At 41.8% G+C, this 27,228-nt stretch overlaps 1 protein-coding gene across 8 annotated transcripts in view; it reads left to right on the top strand.

The window, feature by feature from the left end:
- Positions 1-3,521: 3,521 nt before the first annotated feature.
- The window catches only part of ANKS1B (ankyrin repeat and sterile alpha motif domain containing 1B), a 569,458-nt gene continuing 545,751 nt past the window's right edge, over positions 3,522-27,228 (top strand). For 2 of the 8 annotated variants that reach the window (XM_078146726.1, XM_078146717.1), the window contains exon 1: positions 3,525-4,416. In XM_078146726.1, coding sequence (XP_078002852.1) covers positions 4,213-4,416 — 204 coding nt within the window. In that variant the 5' untranslated portion in view covers positions 3,525-4,212. Of the gene's footprint in view, positions 4,417-27,228 lie in introns of all 8 variants that reach the window. The other 6 variants (XM_078146720.1, XM_078146714.1, XM_078146724.1 and 3 more) reach the window with 4 other exon arrangements.

Here is a 27,228-nt window from a genome sequence, read left to right as displayed (position 1 = left end):
CTATTACATTTTACTATTTATGCATGCTTCTCTACATATATATATTTATATATACATAAATATGCCCAAATGCATATTTTTACAATAGATAGATTTCTCCATGTGCTCTGCAGTCCAATGACATTAACCTTTTTCCTGTTTCTTGCACATGATACTCCCAACTCTGACCTTTTCTTTAGGTCTCTACTATGCCTAGAACTCTCTCCCTCCTCAGTAGATTCTATGGATCCTTTCAGATCTCAATAAAATCCTTCCTTTTGCAAGAAGCTTTCCCCCGTCCTTCTTAAGCTTAATGCCTCCCCTCTGAGATTATCTTCATTTTATCCTGTCTGTATCTGATTTGTACATAGTTGTTTGCATGTTGTCCCTCCCTTATTTGACTATAAGCACCTTAAGGGCAGAGACCATGGTTTTGCTTTTCATGGCGAACTTGGCACTTAGCAAAGTGATTGGCACATAATATTCACCAGTGTTTATTGACTGACTTGACTTTCACATCAAAGATACCATTTATTCTTCCTGTGTATCTTGTGAAATAGGCAAGGCAAGTATTATAGATCCAGTATATCTGATTGGCCAGTAGGCTGTGATCTAGATGGAGGTCATTTGTTGGACTGAAAATGGTTGAGTAACTCAGCCAAAGAGTGATGATCACTGTCAGTCCAGAAAGAGGTTTCTAATAAAGGTTTCTGTCCTTGGTCCTTTTCTGTTCCACATTTTTAATCAATGACTCAGATGAAGACATAGATGGTATGCTTCTCACATTTGCAGATGGCATAATACTGATAGCAGAATTAAGATCCAAAAAGAAATCGATAGGCTGGGCCAACAAGCCAACTCTAATAAGATAAAATTTAATAGCAGTGAAGGTGAAGTTCTACAACTGAGATGCTAAATAAAAGCGGGCCATAAAAGTGCTAGATGGGGAAGATCTCACTGTAGAGCAATTTATATTTTAAAAAACCTCTGAGTTTTGGTGAACTGCCAACTCATTTGGAGACAATAGTGTGACATGGTAGCCAAAAAAGCTAACTCAATCTTAGGATACATTAACATAAGTTTAGTGTCCTTAAGAAAAAAAAATAGGGTTCCATTACACTTTGACTTGTCAGCACACACCTGAAATACTGTGTCCAGTTATGAGTGCCATGTTTTGGAAAGGATATTGATCAACTGAAACTTTTCTAGAAGAGGAAAACCAGGATAATGGGGGGGGGGGACTTGAAACTATATCATATGGGAGTTAGTTGAAAGAATCCTAGAGAGACAATAATAATAATAATAATAATAACAACAACCTCAACAGTGACAACAACAATCACTATGGCTTATATTTATATAATCCTTTAAGGTTTATAAGGCACTTTCCTCAAAATAGTCCTGCACAGAGGGCAGCTAGGAGGTACAGTGGATAGAGTGCTGGGCCTGGGGTCAGGAAGATTCCTCCTCATGAATTCAAATCCAGCCTCAGACATTTACTAGCTGTGTGACTCTGGGCTAATCACTTAACCCTGTTTGCCTCAGTTTCCTCATCTATAAAACTTGCTGGAGAAGGAAATGGCAAACTACTTGAGTATCTCTGCCAAGAAAACCCCAAATGGGGTCACAGGGAGTTGGAAACAACTGAAAAACAACTTAACAACAACAAAAGATGACTTAATGGATAGAATGATTTCTGGACTTGGAGCTAGGAAGGCAGATTCAAATTCAATTTCTGATATACATTAGTTATATGAACCTGGGAAATTCCCTGAGACTCTCAGCTCCTTAGCTTCCCTATCTGTAATACCCAAGTAGCTAAGTCACGGGGCAGTTGTGAGACTGTGTTGTGTACGGGATGGAGAGCCAGCCCCAGAGTCAGAAAACCCTGGGCTTAGGGCACATCCTTTATCCTCTCAGTGCCACAAGGCTCTAACGTACAGAGCAGCTGACTATTTGCATTGGTAAAGGGAATTCTTTACACCAATGGAATCACAGATGTAACCAGATTTAAAAAAAAAACAAAACACCCAACTCACAGAGCTTTTGAAAGGTCTAAATGAGGTAATATATGTACAACATTGTATAAATGTCTGTTCTTACTGTTATCCCATTTTATTGATGAGGAAGACTTTAGAGGTTTAAGTGATTTGCCCACTGGATTAAGCAGCTAGCAAGCACCTGGGGTGGAATCTGAACTCAGGCCTCTTTACTCAGTGGGTAGCATGCCTGTCTATTGTACCATAAAGTAGGTAGGAATGGGTCCAGGAAAGTTAAAAGGTAAGTGCCTTCACAAAGGATCGTACTGAGAAAGTAGATTTAAATATTCTAATGCTCCAGAGGTGCTGACTTGGGCCAATAGGTGTACATTATAGGGAGAGAGATTTTGATTAAATACCAGTTATCCCAAAAGTCTTACTGTACTTTTAAACTATTAAAGCTTAAATGGAAATCTTTCTCATTGAAGGGGAACTCTAAATAAGGAATTTTTTTCATACAGCATGTCCCCAAAGTCTTACTGCCTTAAGATTTTGGGAACATGGTATATATAAAGAACTTCCCTAATATTTAGAGCAGGGGTGGGGAACCTGCGGCCTCAAGACCTCAAGTTTGCACTTGAGGACCTAGAGGGGCCACATGTGGTCTTGAGGCCACAGTTTCCCCACCCCCGATTTAGATCTTCCCATCCTTGAAATAGAATACCTTGCAAAGTAGTTGGTCTCCTAGTTTTTGTGGGCAGCCTGTGGCTCCCCAAGATTAGTTGCATAATTTCCTTTAGGTATAACCACTCTGCTCTTCACCAGATATTCACATCTATAATTTTTAAATTATTTGGGAGCTAAGGTCTCTTTATTTTTTTATTCCTAGGATCCTTAGGGCTAGACCTGGAAAGAGGCTCCAGATAGCTAATGTAATCCCTTTCTGATAATTGATGAACATGAAGACTAGAGAAGGCAAGTGAGTTCTCTGAGGTCATACAGCTACCAAGTGGCTGTTCCAGGATTCAAATACGAATCCTATGACTTTCCAAATTCAGCAAGGTGCCTCCATAACCAGCCTACCTCTTTCCAGTAGAAAAAAAAAATGCCCCCTTTCTAGATAGTTGCAATAGTAACACCAACCCACCCAACAGACTGAGTTACAAACATCCAGAGGAAATCTTTATGTCTCATAATATCTTATGGGCTTGAAAATTCATAGCTGAGAAATAAATTGTTTTGACTTAAGGGTGGCTGGCAAGTTTTTATGCCTTGCAGAATTTTAAGGAGGGGGTGCAAAAAACCCCAACAACCTCCACTGTTCATTTCGAACTAGCATCATTGAAAGCAAATGAATAATCATTTTCCAAAAGGTATCAAACAAAGCTTCAAATGAGAAACAATTCTCTGTGTTGCATTTTCAAAAAATAAAGGAACACATAGTGAACCCTGCTATAGGCTATAGTTAAGGCTTTACATTCCCTCGTGCCTTTTGAGACATCAAAACACACACACACACACACACACACACACACACACACACACACACACACACACACACACGCTCCCCAAAATGCATAACCTCGGGACGAAGATTCAATTGAGATCGCAGCACCGGGTCCGCTTGTAATTCTTGCTATTTCTGCATTTGTTTTGACTGCTCCCATCATTTAAGATTGACGCTTGGATGGGTGTGTAGGAGGCGGCAGCACCAGAAGCGGGGCTTACAGCTTGCACATACACATACACACACACACACACACACACACACACACACACACACACACACAAAATCTGCCTTATCTGATGGCTATTACTGAAAATGGGAGGTGTAGCCTGGGCTGGGTAATGAAGGGGAGCGGAGCGAGGGGGGCGCCAGGAGCATGGAGCTGAATACCAATGAGTGTAGGAGTATTGGATGAGGAAGAAGTCTTGCCTGCTCGCGCTGCCAGAGCTCACTGTGGAGTATTCCAAGCATCCCTGAGAACCAGAGAGCAGCCAGCCGGCGCTGAAGGATTGACATGCAGGCTTCTTCTGGGATCTGGGGGGCCCCGGTGTGACATCCACAGTCCCTAGTCCATTGCTAATATGTGAGAAATGTGGAGCTAGGAGCCACCCTGCCTCTTTCTCACTCACCTTCCCTGGCGAAAAAAAACAACTATGTTTTCCTTTTGACTTTTCTTTCTCTTGAGAAAAATCCCAACGTTTATCTGTCAAACTGGCGGGCTCCTATGACAGCAACTTTCCTCACAACATGATGTGGCAATGCCACCTCTCAGCCCAGGACTACCGCTACTACCCCGTGGACGGCTACTCCCTGCTTAAACGCTTCCCTCTCCACCCTCTTGCAGGACCTCGATGCCCGGTCCAGACGGTGGGACAATGGCTGGACAACATTGGGCTGCCTCAGTACGAGAACCACCTGATGGCCAACGGATTCGACAACGTGCAGTTTATGGTAAGGAGCTCCCGGTCTGGGTTCATGTGGCTGCCTTTTGTCTGTCTGGGCTTTCTCTGTTTGGCTTCCGTCAGTGAGAGGGGGTCTGAGCTAAGCTCCAAACAATCAGCCCCCGGGCTCTCTGTGGGGCCAAAGCAAGAAACAGGGGCTGCTTACGATGAACTTATTGTTTGCAACTAAATGCTTGCTGGAAATCAGGTTATAAAGAGCCATAAGGTGTGCGTATGGAGCTACCCGTCCATGTGCTTTTTGGGACCGATTTTGCCACAGTGATCTTTACAGGAGGTAGAGGAAGGTTCAAATGGCCATTTCTCCCCTTGTTGTTTGACGGTCCACTTTTAGAAAGTAATCCTTTCAGAGCATCCGTACTGGAACAATACCCCTGCTTTCAGGCAGTTCTAGTCACAGTCAGCAGCATGAAATATTGTTTCAGGTAAGCATTAGCGTTTCAGTGTGGCGTGGGTCAGGTGTGCAAGGTAACTGTTCAGTCCCCGTTCCAAATTGCAGGCACCCTCTTCAGTCTCTGCTCCTGCTGCTGGAAAGAGTCAATTATGGAGAGAATTCACTTAGACTGGGATAGTAAATAGGAATGTGTTCCTTTAAGAAGGAAATAGATGCTTTCCTAGTTTGGGCTGGTTAATATCTGGATAGTGGGGTTCTTCTCCTTGTTTATGTCCTAGACCCGTTTAGCTGTCCAAAGAAGCCTGTCTACCCCTTCTTAGCATGTTAAAGAAAATGCAAAATTTCTAGAAGTTAATGAAAAAGATACCTTATTTTGTTTTGTTTTCCCATCCAAGTTCATATACCTCTAGAAATCTAACCGGGGACCCTTGAAAGTCCATGAATCCCACATTAAGAATACCTGACTAGAAGGAGGGAGTGATGGTCTCTCCAGCAGCCCAAGTGCATAGAGCACCAGTGACTTCTCCAGCCACATGTCGCTGAAATATACAAAATCCCCACTGTGAGGAATATAGGTTAGAACTGGGCTGGAGAGCCATGTGGGCTGCTTTCACAGCCCCCAATCATTTCCCTACCTCCTCCAGTGCTCATCAGTTTCACTTGGGCTAAGAACCTTCACCCCACTTGTAAAGCTACGTCAGAGCCCTTGTTAACTTTCCCTGTATTTAAGGTCTTACCACACACAGTCAGGGCTCTAAATTTAGTGCTATGTCTGTGTTATAGGCACGAGGCACACACACAGCCCTTGGGATTAATAACATTCTAATAACTATAATCCCAGACATTGTTTCCAAGTAAAATGTTAGACAGGCCCGACACCTGCAGTTTCTTGCCATCAAAACTGCAAATGGAAAAAAAAGTTGGGGAAATGCCTGACACTTGGCATGTTTTCTTTCATAATCATGCACACACACATATACATACATATACATACATATATATTATATATAAAATATCTTTTTTTCCTCCATGCTTAATGCTGAATTAGGTAGGATTTTTAGTTATTCAGTTGATTAAATGTCCACCTATTTTTTAAAGACATATTTTGTCCAGAAATGTCTGGCAGGAAGAGCATTGCACAAATGTAGTATGACATGTGGGCTGGAAAACTTGCATGTGATGGTATTTGCTGAATCCTTTCTGGGCTTGGAATCTTTGCAGTCTGTCCCAACTGCCATGGCTTCTTCTTTCTTTGATGAGGTTCTTCCAGTCCCAGAACTTTGAAAATGAAAAATAAGCAAACAGTTTTAGCCATTTCTGTGGCAAGGGCAGGGGGCGGGGGAGGGCAAACATTTCTCCTGTGTGTTTGTCAAGTACAGCACTCTTAATGGCCGGCAGTGAGAATTATAGGAATTAGTAAATCAGCTGGATGGATGCATTTTCAAGTGTTTATAGTAACTATAGCCAGACTGCTTCTTTCTCCCTCTCCCTTCTCTGTCTCCATCTCTATTTCCCTCCCCCTTCTCTTCCTCACTCATCTTTTCCCCTCCCTCTCTTCTTTTCTTAGTCTCTCCCTCTGTCTCTCTGTTTCCTTCCCTTCCTCCCTCCGTTATTTCTTTATCTCTCTCTCTTACTCTCTTTATCTCTTTCCCTCTCTATATATTTCCCCATCTCTTTCTGTGTCTTTCCTGTTCTCCCTCTCTCTGTGTGTGTGTTCCTCTGCCTCTCTCCTTTTGTCTCTGTTTTTTCCTCTCTTGCCCTCCATTTCCTCATATATCTCCCTTTCTGTGTCCCTCTCCTTCTGTATCTCAATGCCTTTCTCCTTTTATCTGTCACTCTTTCTCTGTATCTCTGTTTCTGTCTCTCTGCCTCTCTACCTCTATTTTTCTCTCCACCTCCCTCCATCCTTCCTTCTCTTCCTCTGACATTTCCCATATCTCTTCTCTCGATGCCAATGGGAAGAGAACTTAAAAAAAAAACTCTCCAGCCTTACCCTGGTCTAGAACAGAAAGTTTGCACGGTACCCAGGTTCCCTCTCCTAATGCCTCACTTGCTTTGGTGGACAAGAAGATCCTAACCCCTATGATGTAATTCCGCTTTCTTTACATCTAAACTTTAGGTCTATATGGGTAAAGATAAGATCTCCTTTAAAGGTTACTCAGACAGGTTTTAAAATAAGTATTGGCAGCAACACACGGGAAGATTCTTGTGAATGAAATATGTGAAAGCTGTACAGCCTGTGGCTTAAAGTGGTAATGTGATGGGGGTTTATGGATCTGCTGTGTGTATGTGCATTTGTGGGCACAGTGAAGGTTGGACATTTTCTCCACATTCTTACCCTTCTCTATCGCCAGTGGCATGGTGGCTGTAGGGCTTGACTCTGAATCCAAAAGACCTAGATGTAAAAACCATGTCTGATTCTTTACTAGCTCTTTGACCCTGGACAAATCACTTAACCTCTTGAAAAACTCAGTTTCCTCATCTGCCAAGTGGGGACAATTATAACTGTGTTGCCTTCCCCTCAGGATTGTTGTGCAGCTCAAATGAGATTATGTATTAAAGTGCTTTACAGGCTCTTGAGTGCATTGATTTACTACATAGAAGACACTCCTACCATGATTCATGAGATCACATGATCAGAGTCCATCTACATCAACAACTTCATTTTATAGAAGTGGAAACTGAGGCAAGAGAATTGAAGTGATTTAAGATCAGAGGTCTAGAGCTGGAAAAATATAAAATAAGGGTCCAGCCCCTATTTCATAGTTGAAGAAATTGTTGCTCACAGAGATTAAATGGTTTGCCCAGATAATACATAGTGAGGGTAGAATTTAACCCTTGTCCTCTGACATAATAGTCATTTCTCTTTCCACTGTGTCATACAGTTGAATCAATGAATCAACAAGAGCTTATAAATGTCTTTTATGACTCGGTTAGATCAGGTATCTGCAAGATACTTCTTGACTAAGAAGACATAAAAAGTTTAAATTCTTGGTATGGTAATCAAAGATGTGAGGCACATAAGAAAATGGTGTCTCCATGCGGGATTGAACATATTAGTCTATGCCGTTTAAATGCTACTGTAGTAACATTAGAAAACCATTCCCTTGTTTTATACACACATATACACATACATACACACATATGTACATGCACATATATATGTAGACACATGCGTGTGTGTGCATACATATGCACATGCACACATACATATATAAACACACACACATATATCCATCCGTCCAGTGGAACCTAATGTAGTTCATTATCACAAGTTCACGTGGACTGATCTCGTTGGTCTTTGTGCTGTAACATTTTATTAACATAGAAGAACATCTGTTCGATCAGCTTCACATCCATCTCATATGATAGATAGTCCAGCTTTTGTTTTTCTTTATTCCTTAAAGCACATTCTGACCCACATCTCTTCATCCTGTTGCCTAAGCAACAGTCACCCTGCTCCTATTAACTGTGATATAGCCCAGGTCCTTCTTGCTGTTTAGAGGATATGGGGGACCATGAGAGGGTCTAATTAATACTAATAGAAATATCATATCCTATTAGTACATGAATATGTTCTACTTGGGAACATTTTCGCTGGTTAAAGGAGCCAGTTAAATCGGCATATGGTTAGATATCAGGGGCTTGTGGGTCTCTATCAATGGCCTTCAGGGAAAACCATTCACCAAGAGCCTTGAGATTCTTTCACTGAGCCTGCTCTTTGAAAAAAAAAACAAAAACAAACCCAAGTGATATATCCACACAGTTGCCATTCACCCCAGGAAAGATGAGTTATGCCAGTTCCTGTGCATGAGAGAAAAAGGACTGCCTTTTATCTTTAAATTGCTATGAATTATTGAGTTCTCCTTCAGGCTCTCGATGACTGTGCTTGATTTTACAGATGTGTGGATTCTTCTCCCTCTCCCTGAAATGTCTTTAGAATCAATCATGAAACATTTTCTATTGCTTGTCTTCCCGTTTGCAGAATAATTGTGCACCTAGCTTGCTCAGTTTCAAACACAGACACACATACACACACTGACATACATGTCCATGCACACCATCATCGACACGGCTTCAGTTCAAGAATAGCTGAAGGGGTTTTACTTAAATCAGACGTCAAGGGAGTCACACCTCTCCTCATCTCTGAAGTTTCAATCAAAACTTGCTTCAAGATGTCATACAAGGATCTGCTGAAGGTGCGGGGGAGGTTTACTCTGGCAAAGAGAAGGCTAAGAAGGGACATGATAGCTGTCTTTAGGAATCTGAAGGGTTATCGCAGGAAAGATGGTTTAGACTCAAGGAATTAGACCCCTGTTTAGGCTCCAAATCAGGAAAACTTCCTAACGATTAAAGGTTATCAGGAAGTAGTGTGGACTGCCTTGCGAGATCATGTTTCCTCTCATAGGGTCTTCAAACCAAGGCTAGACAACCACTTATTTGGATATATTACAATGAGGTTTCCTCCGTGTGAAGGCTTTGATCTAGATGACTGCTGATGGTCCGTCCAGCTCTCAGATTGTGTGATATTCTTATTCTGTGGTTGTGTCATTTGGTCCCAGAGAAGAGAACGAGAGTGATGTGTGGTAGTTGCAAAGAGGTGAATTTAGGGCAGATATAAGGAAAAACTCCCTAAGATTCAGACATTCAAAAGTGAAGGGACTTCCCTGGAAAGTAGTGGGTTCCCATTCATTTCAGGCGCCCAGACAGAGGCTGGGTGATGGTGCGTTGGGCATAATGTGGCAGGGATTCTTGTTGAGCATGGGTTGGTCTAGATGACAGTCATATTCTCTTCCAGTTCTGACATTCTGTGATTCTATGATACAAGAAGCCTCTATGTGTCTACCTACCTTTCCATTTTATCTCCCCATGTTCTTCTTCGTTCTTTCATGCCAAGCACATTGCTCTACTGCTGCTCCCCCTATCCCTACCACCGTGTGCTATATCTGTGTCCATTCTTGCTTCCGTGTTTTTGCTCATACCATTTACTCACCTACTATCCTGCAGAATATCCGTTGCTCTCACCTTCACCTGCCCCAACTGTATTCCTCTTCCATCAATCCTATCTTCCACCCCTCAGTTAGCCAGCCTCCCTCTGAAGCCCTGTAGCACATCTCCTCTTAGCCCACTTAATTGACACCTCGTTTAGGGCTATTTACTTTCTCAGTGACTTTGGGTAAGTCACTTCCTGTGACTCTGGGCCTCAGATTCCTCATCTGTCAGATGTAGACATTAGTCTTAGATGGTCTCTAAGATATTCCCAGCACTGAACTTGGAGACAGGAGGCCCTGGTTTGAATCTTGGTTATGATGATTTCTAGCTGGACAAGTCATCCCCTCACCCTCCACACACACACACACACACACACACACACACACAACACACACACACACACACACACACCACACACACACTGAACTCCAGAGACATAAAATTAGGATAAATTGGCATTAGATTTGTTGTAAGGAAAGCACTTTCCAGACTATTCTACACAAGTGAATCTTTGGGTTCATTTAAAAGGCAAAAGAATAGAGGTTCAAGTGCTAGGCTCTGAGGTACAAAGCCCTGCATTCAAGTCTTGTCTCTGACACACAGTAACTATGTGACCCAGGTAAGGTTGCCTAACCTGTATTTGCCTCAGACAATTTCTAAGATCATACATCTAGGATAGAAAGGGACCCCAGAGGCCATCTTGTCTGCACTTCCTCTCATATAGGGAAGCTGAGCCCGAGAGGAGACAAGTAATAGGCTCAAGTAGTAGGCATCAGAAACAGGATTTCTTGGACTTACATGCTAAGTACAACTGGAAGGGACCTCAGAAGGCATCCAGTCTAATCCTTTCATTTTATGGATAAGGTAACTGAGGCCCAAGGAAGTTAAATGACTTGTCTAAGGCCACTTAGCCACTAAACATCTAAAGTGGGAGCCTTAGGAATCATAGGGTGTGTGGGTTGCGATCTCCATTGGTGTAGAGAGCTAGCCCATGTTGATGAAAACACATAAGTATAAATTAGTCACTTCTAATGTATATATTTTTTCAACACCCTCCCCATCCCCCTAAGTAAACTATAAACATTTTGGGACAAGACATTATTGTCTCCTTTTCCCCCCCTGTAGTTTGGGGTCCCTGAGCAGGCACTCAGCTGAGGAGACACTTAGATGTGGCTCCTAGATCCAATCTCATTTGTGAACCATGTGCCGCTCTGTGTTAGCCAGAACAAGGAAAGAAGTAAATGTTTCCCTCAGCCCTTTCACCTAATCATTCACCCCTCTCCCCCCAAATACACACACATGCACGCGCACACAAACACACACATGCACACACACACACATGCATGCACACACGCACACACACCTTTTCCTCACACTGGGATCTGAGATCTGACTTCTTTTTCAAACCTATAAAGGAGACATACATCATTTATAGTGCAGGTTACCCTGTCTCTAGCCGGAAAGCGTTCCAGTCCTGGGAGACAATGCCCCAGGTCATCAAAGGTCTCTCTTGCCCCAGGAAGAGTGATAAAGATACTGGTGACCCCAGAATTCTGGCAAAATCAAGATTCAAGAATGATGCATGGTCCAAATGACGTAGTCACAAACCTGCTTCAGAGGTAGAAAGATTTCGGCCTCCTCCATAATACCCAATGGCCAGTTCCACGTGTTGGCTGTAGAGAAGAAGGAAAAACTCTACATTGAACTAAAATAGTGCCTACCATAAATATGTAGTTATTCATTAGGTTGGATTCGAATTTTTGGACAAATACCAGAGTTCTATTCCATGTTATCTGTCTCTTCCCTATGGGCAGCTAGGTGGTACAGTGAATAGAGTGCCAGCTCTGGAGTCAGGAAGATTTGTCTCCCTAAGTTCAAATCTGGACTCAGACACTTCCTAGATGTGGTACCCTGGACAAGTCACTTAATCCTGTTAGCCTCATTTTCCCAATCTGTAAAATGAGCCAGAGAAGGAAATGGCAAACCATTACAGTATCTTTGCCAAAGAAAACCCCAAATGGGGTCATGAAGAGTCAGATGTGACTGAAACAACTTTGCATCTCTTCCCTTGAACAAACATATCCATCTCCCACCAGATCTTTCCCATTCCACTTTCTATCTCATAAAATCGCAGAATCAGAGATTAAAAGTTGGAAAGACACCTCAAGGCCATCTAGTCTAAACTCCTCTTTTCACAGATGTGGAAACTGAGGCCCAGGGAGATGATGTGATTTCCCTACAGTCGCACAGGTAGTAAATGGCAGAGCGAGAATTAGAACCATGGCATCATAGACTGAGAGCTGGTACAATCCTCTTCACATGGTGGACACTTTACAGTGAGTTTTGAAATGAAAACACCAGTTCAGGTGAATTTCTATGAGAAATAAGGAAAGAGAGATGTGTGTATGGGATCTTTATACACTTGTTGGTTAGAATTTTAAAGGATTCTAAAAGTCATGTGGGTAACTGCAGATAGGCAGAGGAAGGAGTAGGTAGACAGTGGTGGATTTGGAATTGAAAAGACCTGGTTTCGAATCCTGCCTTATCTGTGTCATCTGGTATAAGTCACTTCAGTTCTGGGTACATCGGTGCCATCACATGGGGGCAGCTAGGTGGCACAGTGGATAGAGCTCTGGACCTGAATTCAAACCCAGACTCAGACACGTGATGCTTACTAGCTGTGTGACCCTGGGCAAGTCACTGAACTCTAATTGCCTCACCAAAAAAAAAAAAAGCAAAAAAAAATAGGGATCACAATAGTACTACTTCCCAGAGTTATTGTGAGGGTCAAATAAGATATTTGTAAATTGCTTTGATCCCATCTTACAAATGAAGAAATTGAGGCTAAGAATAGTTAAGCTTCTTTCCCTGGGTTACATTACCAGTCTTCCTGACTCCAACCCCCATGTTCTATCTACTGTGTCTGGGTAAGAATTGAAATGATGAGGCATTTAATTGAAACTCTCTTGCTCTCCAATCTTTCATATGCATTTTATACGTTAATGGAGCTGATTTCCCCTTACTTTTATGCCATAAATTTTCTGCACTGAGAACATCCTCAGAGGTTGGTATAGTAATAGGCTCTGTTAAATGTCTTGATAAAACATCAGTATTCAAGTCCTAAATTAAACATGTAAAAAGTGAGAAGAAAAGGGATTCCTCTGACATATCCATCCCTGGAGGGGAAGGCTGGGCAAGCTATACTAAATACCAAAGAATCAAAATTCTGTATCACTCAAAGGGCAGTTTGGGGGTTGCAACTCCCCCTTTGAATCCCCAGATCCCCACTCTCTCCCTGCCTCTAAAAATGGAAAAAAATATATGATCAAAAAAAATTTTTTTTAAAGATGGATCAGCCACATATCAGGGGTGAAGGATACACAAAATCTTCCACTGGTATCAGAGAATGTCAAGAGAATCTAAGGCCTCCAGCATATATCAGTTACCTCCTTGCCACAAATTTATGAGAGAACATGGAAGAGACTGAGGCAGGATGGACAGGTTTTGTTGGGCTGGCCCATGGCATACTTGGAAAAAGTATTAGCATTGATGAGACCCTGCATCCATTAGATTATTTGAATATATGGAGTACAGTGAGGTGGTGCTATGGAGAGAGTGATAGACTTGGAGTCAGGAGGACTCGAGTTTGAATCTTGCTTCAGATACTTACTAGCCATGTGACAAATTTCACCTCTTTCAGCCTCAGTTTCCTTGTCTAGAAAATGGGATTATATTAGCACCTTCCACCCAGGGTGGTTGTCAAGATCAAGTGAGATAAAAACTGTATAAGATTCTGCAGTTCTGAAAGCCTAAGCAATAACAGCTAACTTTTATAAAGTGCCTACTATGTGCCAGGCAATATCTAAGTTCTTTACAACTGTTATCTCATTTGATGCTCACAACCCTGGGAGATAGATGCTATTATTGTCCCCATTTTTACAGATGCAGAAACTGAGGCAAACAGAAGTTAAGTGGCTTGCCTAGGGTCACACTACTAGTAAGTATCCGAGGCCAGATTTGAACTTGGGTCTTCCTGACTCCAGGCCTAGTGCTTACTCTCTATCCAAATTGTTATCATCATCAGTACAGGGGTGGATGAGAAATAGCCTTTCCAAGTGAACCAGACTGGACTCTGAGTTGAGAATGCAGCTGCTGGTTGAAAGCACGCATCTGAAGAAATCCAAGTTATCAATAACCGTATTTTCAAAAACCTTAAAAATCACTAACAATTAGAGAAATGCAAATTAAAACAATTCTTAATTAGGTTCAACCTAATACCTACCAGTTTGACAACATTGACAAAAAAGAGAGAGAGAAAAGGCAAATAAATGCGACAGACGGGGCTATGGAAAAACAGGCCCATTGGTGCATTGATGGTGGAGCTAAGAACTGGGCCAGCCATTCTGGAAATTAATTTGGAATTATACTCAAAGCTATTAAACTGTGCATGCCATTTGACCTAGTGATCACCACTACTAGGTCTATACCCCCAAAGAGATGAAATAAAGAGGAAAGGAACCCCTATATACAAAGAATTTTATGGCAGCTCTTTTCATGGTGGTGAAGTATTGGAAACTGAGGGAATGCCCATCATTTGGGGAATGGCTGAACAAGTATATAAAGGTGATAAAAAATACTATTGTGCTAGAAGGAATGATGAAGGGGTTGGTTTTAGACAAACCTGGGAAGACTTGTATGAACTGATGCAAAATGAAGTGAGTGGAATGAGGAGAATGAGTTATACAGTAACAAAAATATTGTAAAGATAGACAGTTCTGATCCACGTGATGACCCAACCATACTTCCAAATACTTATATTGAAACATGCCACCCATCTCCTCATAGAGAGGTGATTGATTCAGGTTGCAGGTTGAGACATGCGTGTATGCACATTTATATTATATATCCTATACATATATGTGTGTGTGCACGTATGTGATATGTGTATATATTAACATATGTGTGTATACATGTACACACAGCAATGCAGGAATTTGTTTTTCTTGACTATGCATATTTGTAACAGAGGTTTGTTCTTGCTTCGTCAGTTGGAGGGCAGAGGAGATGGGAGGGAAAAAATGTGGATCTGAAAATAAAATTTAATTAAAAAAAGAGAAAGACCTCTAAGTTCTCCCTCATAGTTGTAGAAACTCACTTGTCATTATTGGCATTTGAGATCTGGTGCTACCTCAGGTGAGCCCAGGAAGGAGTCAGTAGCTTAATTACAGCAGGGATAGGGAACAGCCTAGCCATGATGTAGATGGATTAAAGAAGGCTGTTTCATTGAGTTTGACTCTTAACCTTCTCCTCGATGCTTTGGCTTACTCATCTGTAAAATCGGTCTAATAATGTGGCCGGCAGAAACATTCTTATGACTTGTTAATTCATATTTTGGGGGCCTTCCAAAGGAAGAAGTGCAGTATTAAAGCTAGAGCCCAGTATTAATTATCTTCTTGTGTTCAGCTAGCCATAGTAGGCCATGGGGTTGTGACATAGTGGGCATGATTATTGTTCTTTGTCCTTCATTCTCTAAGAGGACCATGACATCAGGAAGGGGATGCCAAGACATGCAAGTGAATTGGATTTAAGCAAGGGAGAGCTGTGCAAAAATGACCAGCATTACTTTCTCCGCTGGAGCCATCGGGTCCGGTGGCAAGATATGGATCAAGATGACTGGGTTGATTGTGTAAAATAAGGGTATGTAACAGGCTGATCCATTTAGAGTAGGCACATTCAGGAAATCACTCATTTAGCCACATTTTTAGCACTGTGATGCTACCGGAGAAGGAGTCAATTAGCTGTCTCAACATGCATTTATTATGTACCATCAATGTACCAGGAACTGTGCTAGACACTGTGGATGTGAAATTTAAAGTGATATCATACATGCCTCCAAAGAGCTTATGTTGAGCTGGGGAGACGGTATGTAGAGAGAAGAAGAAATACAAAAAATACCTCAAATACAAACAAAGTCTTTTCAGCGAGAGGATAGCGCTCACAACTGGAGCCTGGGGAGAGGCTTGTTGTAGAAAGATGCCCTTGAGCTGAGCCTTTGAAGGAGTTAGGACTTCCTGGAGGCAGAAGAGAAAAGAGAGGATGTTCCAGGCTGGAGTCAGGGAGAGGAGGGGGGCAGCTTATCCATCAGCACCCAGGTGGAATGTGGGGAATGACAAGGAGAGTGTTCACAACCTTCTCATCCTTCTACCTGCAAGGGACTTCAAGTCAGTGCTGAAGCATCAAACTAAATGGCATCTTGTTTTCCATTAAAATGAAGTCAATGTAATGAGAGGTAGCATGATGTCCTCAGTACACTTCTGGAGCTGAAGTGACCTACCCAAGGTCACTCAGCCAGTCTTGCCAGAGGCAGAACTTTGAACCCAGGTCTTCCTGGCTTTAAAGACAGCTCTCTATCCGCTGCACACTGCTGCCTCTTGTATGCCTTAATTACCAAGCATTTAATTGGTTTTAAATTCATCATATAACCTATCCCAGTTCTGAGTCTCTGCTCACAAGATGGGAAGAGGAATTTGTCTTCTGCATTAGAAGCTTGTCCAAATCCTTTTTCTAGTTGCAACTTGGTTTGAAGAACTTTTTACTATTATTCCTTTTCTCTTTTGTCATCAAGTTATTTTGTTATTCAGTCATTTTTCAGTCATGTCTGACCCTTTGTGACCTTATTTGCAGTTTTCTTGGCAGAGATACTGGATGGCTTTCCACTTCCTTCTCCCGTTCATTTTAGAGGTGAGTAATAAAGGCAAACAAGGTTAAGTGACTTGCCCAGGGTCACACAGCTAGGAAGTGTCTGAGGACAGTTTGAATTAAGGGAGTTGAGTATTTCTGACTCCAGGCCTGGCACTCCATTTCACCATCTAGCTGTCCCTTAGCATCCAGTTCAGCAAGCATTTATGAAGTGCCTACTGTGTGTGAAGCACTGGGAACACAAAGAAAATGAAAAGAAAAAGCCCTTTTGCTCAAGAAACTTACACATTTGGGGAGGAGGGCGTCATAGCATCAGAGCTACAGATCTCAGAGGGATGCTGCACACCATTTAGTCCCACTTCTACATTTTACATCAGTGTATTTGAAACCCAGGAAGCTGAAATGACTCATCCAGGGTTAACAGAAGCAAGCTGGGTCTCCAAGTCAGAGCTTTTCCTGCTGTACAGACCAATAAGTACTAACCAGATATACAAAGACTAAAGCAAAGTCAAGAGGGAGAGAGTCCCAGCAAATGGAAGGGTCCGATTAGAAACCACTAGATTATAGGTGCCTTGAGGACCAGAACCATACCATTAAAAAAAAGTTTTAGGGGCAGCGAAGTGGCGCAGTGGATAGAGCACCAGCCCTGAAGTCAGGAGGACCTGAGTTCAAATGTGACCTCAGACCAAACACCTGCCACTTACTAGCTGTGTGACCCTGGGCAAGTCACTGAACCCCAATTGCCTCACCAAAAAAAAAAAAAAGCAAAACAATGAAGTTTAAAAAAAGTCTTTGTATCATCAGTATCAAATAATTCTCCAAAAATTGTGTGTTAAATTAAATCAACAGGCTTCCCAGTTGCAGCAGGTTTTCCTTCTGCCAGTTCACCCCTTAATAACTCTTATAATCTAAATTCCATCTGTCCCTATGAAAGCTACTCTTAAATGTCAGTGATGAGCTGCTTCTTGTCATATCCAATTACTTTGACTCCATCCTTCTTCTCTCTGACCTTTCTTCATGTTCTCCGTTCATTTGGCTTCAAGATCTTCCAGCCTCACTTTCCCCCCAGCTCCCCGTCCTCTTCTGTTTTCTCCATTTAACAAATAGGAAGTCCCTACTTTGAAGACACAGAGACAAAACCCAAGCAGTCCCTTCTTTGGAGAACCTTACCTTGCCTTCTTGTTCTGTCCCTTTCTCTGGCTTGTTGTCTTTCTTCTTTCCCAGATGTTTGGTTTTTCTTGCTTTCTCAATTGGAAGGCAAGAAAGGTGGGAGGGGGAGAGAGTGAATCTGAAAATAAAAAGTGAAATATATGAAAGTTCCTCAGGATTCCATCCTCAGCGTTGTATTCTTTCTCCTGTGAAAGATGAGATGAGGGTTCATCTCTGCTCACAGCTGTTGTCGATTGAAATTATGGGTTTTGTTCAGTTGTTTCAGTCATGTCTGACTCTTTGTGACCCCATTTGAAGTTTTCTTGGTAGAGATACTGGAGTGGTTTGCCATTTCTTCTCTAGCTCATTTTACAGTTGAGGAAACAGAGGCAGACAGAGACGAAGTAACTTTTCCAGGGTCACACAGCAGTAAGTGTCTGAGAGTAAATTTGAAGTTGTCTTCCTGATTCCAGGTCCAGTGCTTTTTCCATTGTGCCACCTAGCCACCCTCAATCCAAATGAACAACTCCCAAATCTATATACCTGATACCCAAAAGAGAGAGAATAGGAGAGTAAAAATACCACTGGTTCTAGAAATTGTAAGATCTGAGTTCAAATCTCACCTCTGGAAATAACTGTGTGAAGTAGGCAAGTCACTTCACCCTCATTTCATCATCATCATCATCATTCATATGGTGCTTTAAGGTTTGCAAAGTTATTTTTTTTAACAAAGATCTCATTTGATCCTCACAACAACCCTGATGCTATGTTTGTCCCCATTTTACATGTGACAAAACTGAGACAAATAAAGGTCAAGCAATTTACCCAGAGTAACACAGTAAGTGTCTGAGGTGGCACTTGAACTCAGGTCTTCTGGATTCCAAGTCCACAACTGCCTAGAGTTCAGAACTAGGAGTCAGAGTAAAGGAGGCATGGACAAGAAGGCTGAAAGAGCACTGGCTCTGGAGTGAGGGGATCTGGGTTCAAATTCTGCCCTTGAAACTTGCTCTATGACCTTGAGCCAGTCATTTAATTTCCTTGGGCTTCACTTTCCTCATATCTTGAGGATTATAAGGCTTTTGAGATCCCTTCAATAATCCTAGTTCTATGAGCCTGGAAGAATTGAGTTTTAAGCTTCTCTCAGACATTTCTAACTGTTATGATCCTGAGTGAGTCACTTAAAATAATTCTCTCTGCCTCAGTTTCCTCTTCTGTAAAATGAGGTTAATAATAACAATAACTCCATGGAGTTATGCCAAAGTCCAAGTGTGAAACATTGAAAGGGTTTTGCAAACCTCAAAGTGTAATATAAATGTTGTCATTGTTATTAAGGGTGAGGATATTTCATCTTAACTCTGCATCTCCCCCAGAGCCCAGGCTGAGTTCTTCACACTTAATAAATGTTTGTTGAATGAATGAAAGTATGCTCCTGAAAAATGGCCTCCTTGTGCTGTGGAACATGTTGATTTGGAGCCATGATTTAAACACACGCACACACACACACACACATACACACACATGCATGCTGGCAGTAGCTTGTATGTCAGTACAATTCCAGTAGATGGTATGAGAGTGACAGCCACATTATGTCCTTTCTGTGTGTCAGAAAGAAAAGATGTTCTACAGCCCTGTGGCAAGCATGCTTTAGCCTACAGTCTAATCATATCTGCAGTAGAGTGAAGCATTTCTTAATGAGCTTTCCAGATGGTTTTTTTCCTTTTTGTCCACAAGGGATTGAGGCTTAGGATTTACCGCCATGCCCATAGAGCCTTGAAAGGTTATCTAGCCCCATTGTCCTGCCTTTAGGCAGGATTACACCTAAGCTACCCTCTGCAGTGCTTGGGTTCTACTGTGGCACTGGTGCAACATCCCTTATCTCTGTCTTTAGGAATTAGTTCTTGAAAATAAAATGGGGCGGGGGGGGTCTAATGGAACTAAAGAATGTATACTATCCTGAGTCATAGAAGAGTGTTAGAAAAAGAAGAATACAAAGGAAAGCATGACCACTTTAGGAAGCCTAGATATCAGGCCAAGCCTCTGGCTGAAAGTGGGGTCTCCATCCTGATACTTTCCTACTCAAGTCAAATCGTTGCTGTTGTCATTTCAGTCATACCCAACTCTGTGTGACCTCTTTTGAGGTTTTCTTGGCAAAGATGCTGGAGTGGTTTGCCATTTCCTTCTCCAGCTCACTTTACAGATGAGGAAACTGAGGCAAACAGGGATAAATGACCTGCCCAGGGTGACCCAACTAGTAAGTTTCTGAGGCCAGATTTGAATTCATGAAGATGAGTCTTCTTGACTCAAGGCCCAGCACTCTATCCACTGTGGCGCCACCTAGCTGCTCCAAGTGTTTACTGTGTGCCAGGTATTAAAAGGTATAGCCCTTATCAAGCATTTATTAAATATTGTCATGTTATTATTAATTAATATGTTATTAGTAATTATGATTAATTCCTATTATTGTCATTACTATGTGCCAAGCACTGTGCTAAGTTCTGAGGATAAAAAGAAAGGCAAAAACACTGTCCTCGCCCTCAGTGAGTTTACATTCTAAAAGGAGAGTCCACCAGTACCTGGCATGATACTATGCACTTTTTCTGTTTTGTATTTTGAGCACACGGGTAGCCAGGTGGTGCCACAGTGCACAGAGCACTAGTCCTGGAGTTAGGAAGACTCATCGTCCTGAGTTCAAATCTGGCCTGAGACACTTACTAGTTGTGTGACTCTGGGCAACTCACTTAATCGTATCTGCCTCAGTTTCTTCATCTGTAAAATGAGCTGGAGAAGGAATTGTCAAACCACTCCAGTATCTCTGCCAAGAAAAGCCCAACTGTGGTCACAAAGGGTTGGACATGACTGCAACAATTAAACAGTACTGGGTATATGCAACTCCCAGTGAGGAACCCCCTTCTCCTAGCACAGGTTGGAAGCTTCTCTGCAACTTCTAGTCTTGGGGATAGCATAAGACACTGTGAGATCAAGGGACTTACCCTAGGTCACACACAACCAATGTGTTTCAGGGGCAGGACGTGAATCCAGGTCTTCCTGACTCTAAGGCAAACCTTTCTATTACGGGGCTACCTAAACATTATATTTTCTTTGGAGTCTAGGGATTACTCAGCACTAGATACTTCATAAATGTTTGTGGAATTGAAAATTATTCCTGATGAATTTAAGTGAGGTATAAGAGGATCTTTGTCCACATGTTCAGGGGATATTTTAAAAAGAGCCTGATGTAAAAGAAAATGGATTGTAGCGTATTAAGCTACCACCTTACCATCAGGCAGTCAATCAACAAGCATTTATTCTGTCTGTGTGTGATACACCTGTCATGTGCCAGGCACCCACCTCTGCCTTCGAGGGACTTATATTCCAGTAAACATTTATTAAGTGGCCAGACACTGTATTAGCTGTTGGAGAGACAAAGACGAAATTGAGACAATCACTACTCTTGTGATGCTTATAGTCCGGCTAGGATTGACCCCTATCACCTACATATCAAAATATATCAGAAAGGAAACCAAAACAGGTATGGAATAATTTTGGAGAAAAATAACTAACATCTGGGGAAAATCAGAAAAGGTTTAAGCTGAACCCTGTAGGGAATGAACCGAGGATTCCAAGAGGCACCCGTGAGGAGGGGGCGTGTTCTAGGAATGGGGACAGCCATGTAAGAGGTACGTTTGTTGAGCTGAATTGAATTAAACCAACTATATATCTCCTTTGCTCTTTGCGCTCTTCCTCCCAGAAGAAAGAGATAAATCCTCCCAGTAGAAAGGAAGTTACTTGAGGGCAGGCACTGGGTTATTTTCATGCCGATGACTGTGTACCTTGCACTTAGTAGGCATTTAATCAGTGTGTTATTCAATTGAACATATTTCATTTAAATCGAATCAAATCTGCATCTCTGGGGTTTGCCAGTGAAAATGCCAGACAGCACAACTCCTACGCTTCCAAGGGCTGGGCAAGGGTGAGCAGGAATCACGGCCAAAGCATTTGCTAGACTTCTCAGGCATCTAATCCTAAAATGCCTCAGTCTTTGGAGGTATCTGGCAAGCTACGCTTCATCGTTCCTTCCAGAGGACCGAAAGGGATTGGGGAATGAGATGCATATTCTGCCTGCCCAAGCTAACCCAGCCAGTTTGTTAGCTAGCCCTGAGCAAGAACCCTAAAAGAGGCAGTAGAGTGCAGGGAAAGGTTGTTGGATCTAAAATAAGGACATCTGGATTTCAATCCCAGATCAGAAACTTTAGCTTTGTGTCTCTGGACTAGTCATTTTCCTTATCTGTGAAATTTCTGGTCCCATTTCTAACTCTGTAACTGAGGCAAGTTAAGTTAGTCACTATGAGCCTGAGTTTATCTGTCTACTAAATGGGCTTAATAATGCCTATGGTACTGACCTCATGAGGTTGTTGTGAGGATCAAAAGAGGTAATTTATATGAAGGTCTCTGAAAATGCTAAAATGACCTATTAATGTGAGCTGTCACAAGCTCCCTGAGAACAGGTTCTGCTTCATTTTTGTGTCTGTATACCCCAGCACTTTACAGTAGGCACTTAATAAATGCTTATTGATTAAAATTACACACACACACACACACACACACACACACACACACACACACTGCCTACCTCACAAGGTTGCTGGAAGGATCATGGAGCGCAGGAGAAGGCATGCTGAATTAGGAGGCAAAGAAATCAATGGAGCTGTCCTGGCTTTGAGCAGGGAGGCAGAAAACACCAATAACTCTGCTCAGTGTAAATAAGCACAATTTAGAGGCACATCACCTGGGTTCAAATATTGACTCTGCCACCTTGGGCAAGTCACTTCAGTGCTCTGGGTCTCAAGTTCATTGAAATAGATGACTGTAGAGGTCACCGTTAACTCTAAGTCTGTGCTCCTGTGTTGTGGGGAAATCACTTTGTAAATCTGAAATTTTGGGGGGGGTGCATCTAGGGGAGTACTATAGTTCACAGAGCACCAGGCCTGTAGTCAGGAAGACTCAGCTTCCTGAGTTGAAATCCCCACTCAGACATTTACTAGCTGTGTGACCCTGGGCAAGTCACTTAATCCTGTTTGCCTCAGTTTCCTCACCTGTAAAAGGAGCTGGAGAGGGAAATGCCAACCACTCCAGTATCTTTTCCAAGAAAACCTCAAATGGGGTCAGGGAAGAGTTGGACACAACTGACCAATAATAACAACAAAACCTAAAACTTTACAGAAATATATATTACTGTTAAAAGCCGATTAGGGAGGAGTGGTCCTAATTTTCCCCCCAAAGTTAGGTGAGTGAGATAGGAAGACCTCAAGAAAAGCCTAGAAAGTATTTAGGATCAATCAGTGAACACTTATTAAGCACCCCCTCTTTGTCAGACACTGTTCTAGCTCTAGGGATACAAAGGCAAAAGTAAAAATAATCCCTGCCCTCAAGGAGTATTCATTTTAATAGGGAACGAATGCATATAGATAGATAGATAGATGGATGGATAGATAGATAGATAGATAGATAGATAGATAGATAGATAGATAGATAGATAGATAGATAGACATAGATATAGATATATAAACTATGCACACAAAGTAGAAACATGGTAATCATGGCAGTTGGAGGGTGGGAGGAGGCACTAGCAGTGAAGAGACCCAGAAAAAGCATCCTGAAGGAACTGGGATTCTAGCTATGTGGGAGGATGGTTGTTTGGTTGTTTTGTGTGTTTTTTTTTTTATAACTGAAACTATAAGTGACTTCCTGTATGTTTCATTGCAAATGTGCAAAGGTTGTGCATTCATTTCTAGCACATTGAGGATTAGTTTAAACTTCTTTGGCAACAGTGAGTACATGAAGCTGGAGATTCAGAGAGAGTCTGTATTCGAGGGTCTAGTCCAGAGGTGGGCAGCTTTTCCTCAGTGCCATGCCTGATTGCCAACCCTTGCTCTTCTGGCTTTCAAAAGCATAGCAGAATGGTGATGGCCACAGATTAACTATTTCATGCTAGACGTGAGGAATGATGGTTCTGGGCTTTCACAAGTAAAATGGAGGGGTGTATGCAAGGACGTGGAGGTAAGCATGATGGAGATGACAAGTGAGGGTCTATGTTACTTATATCTATAGATTACATTGGAATTCTTGATATGGTGATGAGACCTGGGAACTGCCACAGAGCTATGTAACTCTTACCCTTGCTGCATGCTAGCTATAGATAAAAGTTAGATACACAGCATATGAAAAGCTCTCTAAGACCTAGGGCCATTTTTTTTCCTACAATCTCCAAATTATCTCCAAGAATTAGACATGATAGGTAAATTTGGAGGATGTTATACCTTTTGATCTCATTTATCTGTAACATTCTATGGACTCTATGCCATATTCAGTGAATTACCATGACTCAGGCATATTATCTTTTGGGTCTTAAAAAGTGTCCAAAGATAAGAGTGCTCTGAACCAATGGCTTGTTTCTGAAGTATTCTGTTTTCCTAAAGAAAAGTACTTAAGTTCACTTATGAAGAAAAATACACAAAGTTCACTTATGAAGAAAAATACACAATCAGTGAAAAAACCTACTGACCAAAGAAGAGTAATAGATAATATTTATATGTCGTCTTCAAGTTGTCAAAATGCTTCATTTCCATTTTCCCATGTAAGCCTCATCATAAAATTGAGAGCTAGTTATGCCATGTTATCTCTTCTTACAGTTGTGAATGAAATAAAAAGTGTTTGCTATGTGCCTAGCACTGTGTTAAATCTTAAATACACATACAAAAGCAAGAGCAAAGACGGAACTGGACTTAAAAAGTCCATATTGTAAGAGTACAAGACATCACATAAAAGGCAGTGGTGTCAAGAAGGGCTATTTTGTTTGGAAATAGAAGGTCAGTGAGTAGAGTCACGGAGGTGTTATATTGACATACTCTTTTTAGTAGCAGTATTGATTTGATTGGGACTCCAGAACTAGAAGGTGGTTAGGAGGTTGGAAGAAAAGCAGCAGAGGGTCAAACACAGTAGCAATGCATCTGGTAGGGAAATGGCCAAGGAGCAGAGTGAAGTATGGCTGGAACCTACCTAAATATAGTGGACCCCATGACAGCAGGGAATCCCAGGGTAATAGTTTTAGAGCTGAAAGATTTAAACTTTGTCTGGGCCAAGTCACAAAGCACCTAGAGAGAGTGTGGTGGTGGATCCTGGTGGAAACTGAGGCTCAGAGATGAAGCTTAGGAAGTACCCAAGGCAGGATTTAAGCTTAGGTCTCTCTTGGCTCCAAATCCAGTAATCTATTTGCTATACCACAGTGCCTCTCCATAAATAGTAAAATTATGATCACTTTTATGAGAATTTGTGCATGCCTCACGGTGTGGTTGCTTTGACTTCAACAGCAATTAACTTAGAATTGCATCCAGAATATCAAATAATTCTCTAAGACATGCTTAGTATTGGGAGTACTCACCCTTAGTCATTTTTAAAAGGAAAGTTACATGTTACATATTATATATGCTGTAAATATCTTAACATTTTTCTTTAGAACAAAAATGCCTAAAATTAGGAAAATCTTTTAAAATATATTTTAGTACGAATTTTTGAAATACATTCCTAAGACATAGATCCATTCAGTCACCAAAAATGTTAGCACTGACAGCAACTTGGAAATCACCATTTTATACATGAGAAAACTGATTCCTCATAGGGTGAAGGGACTCACCCAAGGTTGCAGACTAGGAGTCATCTTCAACTCTGCACTCTTCCTCATTCCCCACTTGAGACAGATGCCAAGTCTTGTGTCTGCAGTCACCCCCATCTCTGACAGCCATCCCCTCGTTTTCACTGATACCGCCACCATAACCATGACCTCACAGTCTCACACCCAAACTATTGTAATAGCCTCTTGCTTAGTCTCCCTGCTTCCAGTTTCTTCCCTTTCTACTCCATACTCCGCTTAGCTGCCAAAGTTGCACTCCCATGTCATTTCACTCCATAAAATTTTTGTTTGTTTGTTTGTTTTTAGGCAATTGGGGTTAAGTGACTTGCCCAGGGTCACACAGCTAGTAAGTGTCAAGTGTTTGGTCTAAGCCGGATTTGAACTCAGGTCCTCCTGACTTCAGGTCCGGTGCTATATCCACTGTGCCACCTAGCTGCCCCCACTCCTTAAAAATCTTGAGGCTCATTATTGGCACTAGGATAAAATAGAAACTCCTCAACCCAGTTTTGAAAACCTTCCACAACCTGGCTCCCATCTCCCTCCCCAGTTATTTCCTAGAACTCCCTTATTATGCTCTCTTTTCTAGTCAAACTGGTCTTCTAATTAGTTGTTTCTTACATAAAGCTTTCTATCTCCCACCTCAGCAACTTTGCACAGGTGGTATCCCTGTGCCTTGAATGTACCCTTCCTCACCTCCCCTTGTTAGGATCCTTGATTGTCCATCAAAGCGCAGCTCTGGCACTGCCTCGTGCATGAATCCTTTCTTCATCCTCCTAGTTATTCACTCTCTCACTCTCTTGATGCTACTTTGCATTATGCTGGGTTTACTCATCTCTGTAGATGTTGAATTCTTCAAGTAGAAGGTAAACTTCTGGAGGGGAGGGATTTTTTGTTTGATTCATTGGTTTTGCGTCCCCATTGCCTAGCACAGTACATTACTTAGTGTTTAAAAACTCCTAATGAATTGTGGGGTTGACTCTCTGTAGATTTCTGCAGTGTATACTGAAAGGAGGCAAGATGATGGTGGAAAATGTGTAGTGTGGGATGATGGTGGTTAATATGGTTGATATCTGCAAGGCTGGCATATAGAGAAAATGTAGGAAGTCCAATCACCATTTTCCAATTATGATATTTATCTTATTTATTGTCTCCTTTCTTTCATCCTCCTTCCCCAGGCCTTCTAAGATCTTGAGTGGATTAGAGTTTGATGAGTCATTTAGACTGAAGCCTCCATGGTTTTTTTTCAGTTCAGTAGACAAGATACTGCAATGTTTTTTTAAGGCTCATTCTCATCTCTATAGTGTCACAAAGGATCATAGTATAGCTTTAGGATTATGCAGGCTTCATAGAAGGGTTTCTTACTGAGTTCCTCCACTTCAGACTCCCTATTTCTTTTGATATCTGCCCCATTATCCAAATCACCATGACTCCAAACCTTATTGTTGTCATTGACTCTTCCCTTACACTCACCTCCAATATCCAATCATTTGCCAAATCCTGTAAAGTCTTCCTCTGAGATAGTGATTGCATCCACCTTTTTTTTTCTCTTCTCCTGGTCACTGTTTCTAGTTTAGGCCCTAATTACCCTCTCACCTGGATCATTGAAAGAGCCCCCAGATTGGTGCCTCAGCCTCTATTTATTTCCCCTCCTCCAGTGTATCCCTCAAAGCATTTTCATAGTGTGTCTTCGATTTGGCCTTCAACCCAACCATGTGGACAACATAGTACATGGATGTCACATCTGACATAGATCTCCCTCTCTCCCCTTCCCTTTCTCTCTCCTCATGTCTCTCAACCTACCCTCAAATCAGCAGGTCCATGTTGGGTTTTTTTTCCTATTTATTTGTTTATTTTTCCTGAGACAGGACCAGCCACTGTGGCTA

Source organism: Phascolarctos cinereus, unplaced genomic scaffold (genome assembly GCF_003287225.1).
Source record: "Phascolarctos cinereus isolate Bilbo 61053 unplaced genomic scaffold, phaCin_HiC Scaffold_1;HRSCAF=81, whole genome shotgun sequence".
In the NCBI taxonomy this organism is placed as follows: domain Eukaryota; kingdom Metazoa; phylum Chordata; class Mammalia; order Diprotodontia; family Phascolarctidae; genus Phascolarctos; species Phascolarctos cinereus.
Note: the sequence above shows the minus strand (reverse complement) of the source record. Positions and strands in the feature narration are given on the sequence as shown.